Below are 9800 nucleotides of genomic sequence, written 5' to 3' on the forward strand. Positions count from 1 at the left end.
TCATCTATAATCTATAACAAGACTACATTGTGTTTAAAAAAAAATAAACAGTTAACATAATTTTGACAATTTTTTTAAAAACAATTATGGTTCAATCATAGGGCTATGTATATTTGATTAACCGCATTTTTTATATATAAATAATATATTTGATTAACTTATAATATAAACGGTTTAGATTATCAAAATAAAATCAAAATGAATCTTAATCGAAATGCCACAGCGATTTCGTTCAATTTGTGGGTCTCATTTTGGATATAATCTGAACTGTTCATCTCGTAAATTTTGTAATAAAAATCATTTGTGCAAAAAGTTAGTTTTATCAAATATCGATAAATAAATTAACCAATCACATTTTGTTTTATAAAATGATTTATTTCACTTTCTATCCCTACACTATCGTCCAAGATTTCAAAAAGTGACGGTTGCGATAGTAGACGCTGCTTGGTACGCCCGCTTTTGTAGTGTGACGAGAATTCACACCTGTGAACGATTATTTTAGTGTTACATAACGGTCATAATGGTATTGTAACAACCCATTACACATTATTACACGCATTTACAATATTCTGAATAAACTTCCTTTTCAAAAAAAAATAATAAATAAAAGTTCATAAAAAAAAAAAAGAACAAATACTCAAATAATCCAACCTCAAAGAAAAAATATGGTATGAATTTTTTTTTATATAATTTATGTGAACTAAAATATATATATATATATATATATTGGTTGTATTTATTTTTATAATCATTTCATTTCATATTAATTGCAAATATTTTTTATTTTGTTAATATAATGTGTTGTCTAAAAAATGTCTTTAAAAAAATCAATAGCTCAAAAATAATTTTTATTTATGGCACAATTTTTATTTTATAATCATTTCATTTAATACTTAATTGTAAATAATTTTATTTAGTTAGTTGTAAAGTATTATCTAAAAAAATGTCTTTTAAAAAAAATCAATAGCTCAAAAATAATGTTTACTTATGGTACAATTTTTATTTTATAATCATTTCATTTAATAATTGTAAATATTTTTTATTTAGTTAGTTCAAGTATTGGTCAAAAATAATTTTGTACACGTTTAAATTTAATTATTCTTAAACTCATTAACTATTGAAATAAAATATAAAGAACTCATCTTATAGTGATTTAAAAATATAAAATACATTAGATCATACTTAAAAACTAACAAAAATTAATAAAAATCTACTTAATCCCTAAACTATCAATTCAGTTTACTAAGGCCCCGTTTGGAAATAAACTATTTGACTTTGTACGAAAAGGGCGTATAAAAAAATAAAAAGAGTGGTGTGATGGGATGTTTTATTTTATTGATTATTTTAGCCTAAAATGAGCTATTTTAGCCCATCTCAAATAGCCCCAAGTCCATAAAATATATAAATTAAAGTCCATTTAGGGATGGTTTAAGGTTGGCTAAGATCTCTTTTGGGATAAACTAAAAAAGGACGACTCTATTTGCACCCAAAAATTAGGTTGAACACTTGAATTTAATGAAAAAAAAATTTATTACTATTAAGTCCCTATTTAAAATGATCAAAAAGTACTTGACATTGGAAAAATGTGTAAATCAACGTGTTTTAAACATCCCATTCATTATATTAGTGTGACAACCCCATAATACATATCATGATTATAAGAATTAAATTATGTGTTAGTTATTGATTATATGGGTTAATTGATGAATATCTGTCCAAATTGGGAAAATATCTACTAGGCCTATGAGTTTGAAACTGAAATTGATGGCCTCAATAGGTTCAGAAACCGGAATGGTGTACATGGATAAGTTAATTGGAATTTTTAGAGCCTAGTATGAAGTTTTGTAAAAATTTGATTCAGAATAGATTAAATTGATTTTCATTAAATATTATACATATATATATAAGTCTTGCTTGGCTCAACAAAAAGAAGAGGGAAGAGAAAGATATTTTGAGAGAGAGAGGGTTCTGGAGAAGAACGTAGAGAGAGAGAGAAAGAAAAAAAAAAAGCTTCTAGAGAGAGAGAGCTCAACATCCATGGAATTTGAAGACAAAATTGAAGAAGAAAGACTTGAAGAGATTTAAGGGGAAAGCAAAGATTTGAACTAAGGTATGGAAATCTATCTTGAATCCTTATGATTAATTCATCAATTTCATAAAATCATAAAGAGATTTGAAGATTTGAAACCCGTTTAGGTTAGGGTTTTGTGTTGTGTATTTAATTGAGCTAAATTCAAGAAATTAGAACTTGGGTCCTTTGATTTTACATGATTGGAGTTCAATCTTGTGAATCATATATGAAATGAACTCTAGATTGTCCATACAACAAGATTTATGCAAGGATCAAGTGTATTTGTGGGTTATGTTTTGGAACTCTTAAGATTATGAAAGATGAGATATTGATTTTGAACTTGAGACAAAAATTAATATGTTTGAGATGAGATTGCACTTGAATACTGTTGGTTTATCATGTTTTAAAGGAAGATTACATGAGATCTTTGGCTTGAAATTGGGTTTGAAAACTCACACTTTGATGAATTTTCAGACTGTTTGATTTTGCCCAGACCGCACGAGCAGCCACAAGTTCTGCAGAGCGGAAAATGAACAAAAACAAGGAATTTCATTCTGGTTAAACCATCGCTCGAGCGGCCAAGGCCACCGCTCGAGCTGTCAAAATGGGCGCACGTACGGCAAACTCTGTTTTAACTTATACCTGGAAACTTCAAATATGCATATCTCTCTCATCCGGACTCTGTTTTAGATGATTCTTCAGCCTAAATTCAAGCCCCGAAAGTCTAGTTTCCAATGATGATGGTCTCACATCCAAATGCTAAGTACACAAATAGATATATTCAAATTAGTAAAGGCTATTCACTTTCTTTCTAACAATTTCATGCTATTTCCTCGTCTAACTCAATTTCCTTTCGTTTCTTCTTATTTTTCTAGACACAGATTATGACCCATTGAAGGCTAATGAGTTTAGAATGAACATAAATAATTGGTTAAGGCAAAGTAAGGGATCGGTTTATTTGATTAAGAAAAGTGAAGATAAGTAAATTTGACCGAGAGTGTAATATTATGTTTTGATATGTTGTGCTATGTGCATTGTGATTGCAGGTCAAGATTCGAGGACCAGTCAACCATTTCTGGAAACTACTGTGAGTAATACCTCTATAAAGATATGTTCTATTTATTTATTTAACTATTCATAATTGTTGTATTTTCTAAAGATTGTATTTATTCGACATGAGTGAATTTCACGAACTAAATTGTTATGTAAATGTGGGCCTGAGGCTGTTCTGCTATATATTGGGCCTGAGGCCATTTTGATATATTAGACCCGAGTTCGTTTTGTCATATGTGGACCCGAGACAATTTTGATACATATTGGGCCCGAGGCCGTTTTGATACATGATTGGGCCCGAGGCCGTTTTGATATCTATTGGACCCAAGGTCGTTCTGTTAATATGTGGGCTCGAGGTCGTTCTGTACCTTTGTGGGCCTGAGGCCGTTCTAATATGATGGGCCTAAGGGCGTTCTGTTTATATGATGGGCCTAAGGTCATTCTATAAGCGTGAAAATGGATGTTTGTAAATTGTCATATGACTCATATTTATGAAATGTTATTTTATATGAATGAATGGGTGTCCTTTTTTTGAAATGTGATCCTGACCCTCCGCTTGACCCTTGTGGTCCCTTTGATACGCCTTTAGGCTCTTTGTATATGAACGGATTTTGATACAATAAGTGTTTGTTATGAAAATAATATTTGGAAATAATTTAAGATATATATTTCGCAATTGTAAATCATGTGTACGTAATGCGGTGGACACCATTCATTAACCTCTTTGTTTTGGTATTATTCACTGGGCTCTAGCTCACCCTTATATATATATATATATGTGTGTGTGTGTGTGTGTGTATGTACGTGAGCAATCAAAGGATCAGTATTAGAGTTTGTTCTAGAGTCTACCTCTCTATCAAGCCACCTATGAAGTGCCTCCATGTAGAGGCGTAGTGTTATTTCGCCAAGCCTTTTGAAGTCTTTTATATAGTGTGTAAGATCTGTATAAGTTCTTTCATTATATATGTAAATATAGAAAGTGTAGTTGAATGGTTTAATTATTTCAGGTCATCATGTATGCACAGCTCAATGGACATTTATTATTTTTGTTCTGCTTTCGCTTAAGGCCCCATTATTACATAAGAATTTTTGGAATTTTGTCTCTAAGGGTGGTTTTGACCTAAACTTTGCATCTTCATATCGAACCCTATTCGCATGAATCTATCATTTTTGCATTCTATTTCTTATTGAAATAAACAATGGACGATAAAGAAAATGTTTCAAAGCAGTTTTCTATAGATAAAGTAAGTTTTTATTTGATATTTATCATTTTTCGTTGTTTGGTGTATGGAATTGATTCAAAAATTCAGTACGAACAAATTATATTTATTCGGAAACTTGTTTCCAAACAAAATTCATATATTCGGCTGTGTGTTTCCGAAATAATGGTCATTGTTCAGTATTTAATATCTGAACAAATTGTCTATGATCAACTCTGCTTTTTTCAAACATTTGTTCGACACTGAGTATCCGAAGAAACTTTATAGGTTCGAAATTAAGTATCAAGACATATATAATTTGTTCGACACTGAATATCCAGATAAAAATGATGCAATTAATTTTCTAATGTTTGAACCTGAGTATGCGAACATATTTCCTTTGTTTGGCACTGAGGATTCGAATAAATTTCATAAGTTTGGAATTAAGCTTCTGGACATATATAATACTAAGTATTAGATTTGGGGTGTAGAAAGTAGAATTCTTAGTTAAGGTTATAATAGGTATTATTTAAGATGTCCAAGCAAACAAATAAATATTTAAATTTTAAATTGGGGTGTTTCAAATAATGGGGTGTCCAACCTAATGTTGGGGGTGCATTTAGGTGTCGTTTGGGAACAGGCTAATTTAGTAACTTTTGACTTTTTGGCTAAAATATGAGTTAAAAAAAATTAGTATGTTTGGGATGACTTTTTGACTTTTTACGAAAAGATGTGCAAAAAGTAGAAAGAAAAAAGAATCTTTGACTTTTTGGTATGGGGTGTTGGCTTTTTGGCTTTTTTAGTAATTTTTTGACTTTTTGGCTAAACCGGTCGCTTTCCAAACGAGGCCTTAGAGTTACCCACTAAAAAAGCCAGCTTATTGGCTTATTTGAGTCATATTTTCTCTTTTTTTTTTTTTTTTTTTTTTTTTGCACATCTTCTCGTAATAAGTAAAAAAAAATCTCTACCCAAACAACCTTGTGGTTTTTTGACTTTTTTATGAAAAACTGTACAGAAAATATAGAGGTAATGTAACAACTTGTAGAATATAAGCAAATAAGCTACATATTAGCTATGTTCACATTAATTTCTAAATTATCGATTAAATCTGACATATGTGGGCCTATAAGGGTTTTTGGCCCACCACTTAAAGCCCAATACATAATTCAAACACTAAAGCCTAACATTGTTGGAGCCCAACATTGCACCAAGGACCAATGACATCTAAACACGTGTCAAGAGAAAAACCAGCCACATAAGCAGACAAAGATCCTGCAGAGTTATTATACCACACATCAGCCATTAATGAGTTTCCCTGCAACATTTAATGTGATAACCCCTTCACGTCGAAACAAAACAACCTCACCATGAACAAGGCAGGCTAGAACATAGACTTTCGGCCAACATGACAGGTCGGAGTGGACAAGGAAATGATGAGCAAAAGATATAAGCAAGTTTCTAAGACAAAGAGAAGGTTAAGTTCTCTATCACCATCCTATCTCGATATTCCGTTGATCTCTCTTCTCTAACTTGCTCGTCGGAGGGTTCGCCGAGGGACTCCCGTTCCTCGTTGGACTCTTGTGCAGGTTTCTTAGTGGATCCAGCGATCGGACGATGACGTGGGAGGCCTGGATCAGCCCGACCCGTTCCTCTGGGATAAGGGGCAATATCAGTTGGCGCCATCTGTGGGAACTTCTATTCCGTGTGACAATTTTGCTCATTGTTGCCAGAGACCCATTCCCGATAATTCCTACCTACCACCCACCAAGGTGGATGGTCACAACTAGATCCATGGCTTCTCAACACAAAGTTGCCAACCCCCAAGCCGACCCTTCTAACTCGAACAACCCACCTCAGTACTTCACAGAACTCACTAACAGCATCAACCGCCTAGCCGAACAAAACCAAGCCTTGATCAATGCTTTGCTTCAGTGACACCTTCTTGTGCCTCCTCCACCACAACAAGATGTCCTACCTAACCGAGAACGAACCCTGAGCCATTCCTCCTAACAAGCCCACCCCTCCAACTTAGAGGGCTTGCGACCCCCTCCCCAAGACATGAACCCGCCACCTCGAGGTCTACATCCATCAACCCAAGCACCTGCTCCCGAGGGAGAGGCCAGTAGTGTTCAACCTCCATTCCATTCTGGTGGTGACAACGTCCCTATCTAGGATGCGAAACTCCGAGACTTGAAACTCCAGCTTCAAAGAGTTATGTAGAACATGCAGAATAAACCCTCCATAACAACCAACTCACCATTCGTCGCCTCCATTAGGGACAAACCCTTACCTCCTAAGTTCAAAATGTCCTTGATCAACTCCTTCAACGGCAAAACGGACCTAGTCAACCACTTGGAGACCTACAGGACCCTGATGGTCCTTCATGCACTCCCCGATGACATCATGTGTTGGGCTTTCCCCATAACGCTTAAGGGGTCGGCCCGACTGTGGTTTAGTTAGCTGCCGACAGACTCGGTCTTTACTTTCTAGCACCTAAGTGACTCCTTTCTTAGCCACTTCATCGGTGCCCAGTGCCAGTGGCGTCTGCCGACCCAGCTCCTCAACATCCGTCAGACAGAGGGGGAGTCGCTACGTAGCTTCGTCACCCATTTTAACACCGAAGCCTTGCAAGTGGCGGAAAACGACGACAATGTTATTCTCACGGCTTTTATGGCTGGCTTACGATTATCCGATTTCCTTTTCTCCCTCTCCAAAAACCCTTCAACGTCCATGGCAACCCTCCTTTCCAAAGCTCAAAAATACATGAATGCCAAAGATTCTCTGGCCGCCCGCCAAGACCCCACAACCAAAAACCCAACCCTCAGAGAGAAGAGAAAGGAATCTGAAACTAGAACTACCCAATACACACAGCAAACACCTCAATATACCGACCGAACCGCTCAAGCTGATCAATTGGCACCTACCTGCCCGTTCGGTCGGTTCGAATGGTACACACCCCTCAACTCCCCCATGGAGCAAGTCTTAAACCAGATCCAATGAGATTACAACTTGAAATGGCCACAACCCTCATGGTCTCCTTTTAACCGGCGAGACCAATCCAAATACTGCTGTTTCCATCAGGACCACGGCCACAACACCGAGGAATGTGTTAACCTCAAAGACCAAGTAAAAAGCTTGATACGCCAAGGGCGCCTCAGTCGGTTCACGGTAGCCCGTCCCCAACAACGGCCAAGGACCGAACCTGCTAGGGGCAACCACCGACACACCCCTCCCAGACAACCCGCACAACCCCGAGCACAAGCTAACCCTGTTCCCTCTATTGGAGAGATCAGAGTCATTGCTGGTGGACTTGCGTATGGAGGACCATCCCATTCGGCCCAGCGAGCCGAGCTTAGAAAAATCAGATAAGGCTCTGACAAAGAAGTCGCGACGTTGGATCGCCCCTTCAAGCACCCCAAACAGTGGATGGAGCCCATCACCTTTACGGAGACCAATTGCACAAGCATCCGATACCCTCATGACGACCCCCTTTTCATCTCTGCTCTTCTGTCCAATTACAAAGTTAGACAAGTGTTTGTCGACAACGGCAGCTCTTCAGACATCATCTTCCTGAACGGCTATCGCCAGCTCAAGGTCAGAGAAGAAAGTTTGTCCTCTCTCCAAACCCCACTGGTCAGCTTCACTAGGGATCAGGTGACCTCCATAGGCTCTATCAATCTTCCCATCACCATCGGAGAGTACCCATGGCAGACTACCAAGTTACTCACTTTCCTTGTCGTCGACTGCCCCTCTGCTTATAACATCATCCTTGGCCGCACAGCCCTGAACGCTTTTCAAGCTGTCACATCCACGTGCTATCTGGCCACGAAATTTCCTACCGACCTCAGGGTCGGCACTACGAGGGGAGAGCAGACAGTGGCCAGAGAATGCTACGTCGCTTTACTCAAAGAAGTCAAGCAGAAGGAGGCCATGATCATCGAAAGACTCGATGTTAGAGACGAAGACAAGTTAGCCAAAGGGAAACCAGTGGAAGAACTTGTTGAAGTCCCCATCGACTTTGCCAACCTAACAAAAACAGCCAAGATCGGCAGCCAACTATCCTCCCAACCCAAGGCCGACCTTACAGCCCTCTTAACCAAGCACAATGATGTTTTTGCCTGGACCCATTTCGACATGCCGGGTATCGATCCGTCCTTCATCACTCATCGTCTTAGCATTGAGCCCCACTTTCGACCCTTCCGCTAGAAACAGCGTGTCTTTTACTCGGAACGCAATGCTCTTATTGCTTCTGAGGTAGACAAACTACCGGAGGCAGGGTTCGTCAAAAACGTAGACTACCCTAGATGGCTGTCAAATGTAGTCCTAGTCCGTAAAAACAATGGTAAATGGCGACTCTGCGTTGACTACTCTGACCTTAATCGAGCTTGCCCTAAGGATAGTTATCCCCTCCCCCACATAGATCTGCTTGTCAACGCCACCGCTGGACATCAGATGCTCAGTTTCATGGACGCCTTCTCCCGCTACAATCAAATTCTAATGCACCCGTCAGACCAGGAACACACCTTCTTCATCACAGACAGAGGAACTTATCACTATCGTGTTATGCCATTTGAATTCAAAAACGCCAGTGCAACTTACTAACAGTTAGTCAATGCCGTTTTTCACCATCAGATAGGTCGGAACATGGAAGTCTACGTCGATGACATACTTGTCAAGAGCAAACTCTCCTCTAATCACCTGACAGACCAATAAGAGACCTTTGAAACCCTACATAAGTATCACATGAAGTTGAATTTGGAGAAGTATGCCTTCGGCGTAGGATCTGGGAAATTCTTGGGTTTTATGATCAGTCAGTATGGCATCGAGGCCAACCCCGAAAAAATCAAGACCCTGATAGAAATGCAGTCTCCTAGGACGATCAAAGAGGTTCAACGGCTTACCGGCAGAGTTGCCGCCCTCAACTATTTTATTTCCCGCCCAACAAACAAGTGCTTTCCCTTTTTCAAAGTCCTTCGACAGACCTTTGAGTGGACCACCGAATCTGAAGAGGCCTTTTAACAATTGAAGCAGTGCATGGCCAACCCCCCTACTCTTTCAGGCGCTCTTAAACGAGACCCTCTGCTTCTACTTAGCCGTATCATACACCGCAGTCAGTGCGACCCTCATCAAGAAGGACAGCTCAGTCCAGCGCCCGATTTATTACATTAGCCGAGCTCTCAGGGGTGCAGAACATAACTACCCTTTGTTAGAAAAAATGGCCCTTGCATTAGTCATAGCTTCAAGACGACTCCGACCTTATTTCCAAGCTCACTCCATAGTAGTCCTCACTGATCAACCTTTGAAGAAGGTACTGCAACAACCAGAACTATCCGGCAGACTTATGCAATGGTCTATTGAGCTGAGCCAATTTGAAATCTCTTACCGACCTCGAACAGCGATCAAAGGATAGGCTATTGCCGATTTTATCTTGGAATTCACCAATCCCACTCCAACCACGCCCCCTCCTCAAGGCAATT

The 9800-nt window shown here is 38.6% G+C and overlaps 1 protein-coding gene across 1 annotated transcript; it reads left to right on the plus strand.

Annotated features, from left to right (window-relative positions):
- The first annotated feature begins 7749 nt into the window (after positions 1-7749).
- On the plus strand, positions 7750-8925 carry LOC145797711 (uncharacterized). The gene is made up of 2 exons (XM_082885122.1): positions 7750-8464; positions 8582-8925. The coding sequence occupies exons 1-2, from the start codon at positions 7750-7752 to the stop codon at positions 8923-8925; spliced, it is 1059 nt and encodes a 352-aa protein (XP_082741248.1).
- Positions 8926-9800: the final 875 nt, after the last annotated feature.

Source organism: Camellia sinensis, chromosome 8, assembly GCF_055761805.1.
Source record: "Camellia sinensis isolate YWXY chromosome 8, ASM5576180v1, whole genome shotgun sequence".
NCBI lineage: Eukaryota > Viridiplantae > Streptophyta > Magnoliopsida > Ericales > Theaceae > Camellia > Camellia sinensis.

Excerpts from the sequence above, each read along its gene's own strand:
- LOC145797711 (XM_082885122.1), top strand. The coding sequence starts at position 7,750 with ATGGAGCCCATCACCTTTACGGAGACCAATTGCACAAGCATCCGATAC. Across the intron at positions 8,465-8,581 it reads GACCCATTTCGACATGCCGG|ACAAACTACCGGAGGCAGGG; the intron begins GTATCGATCCGT and ends CTTCTGAGGTAG.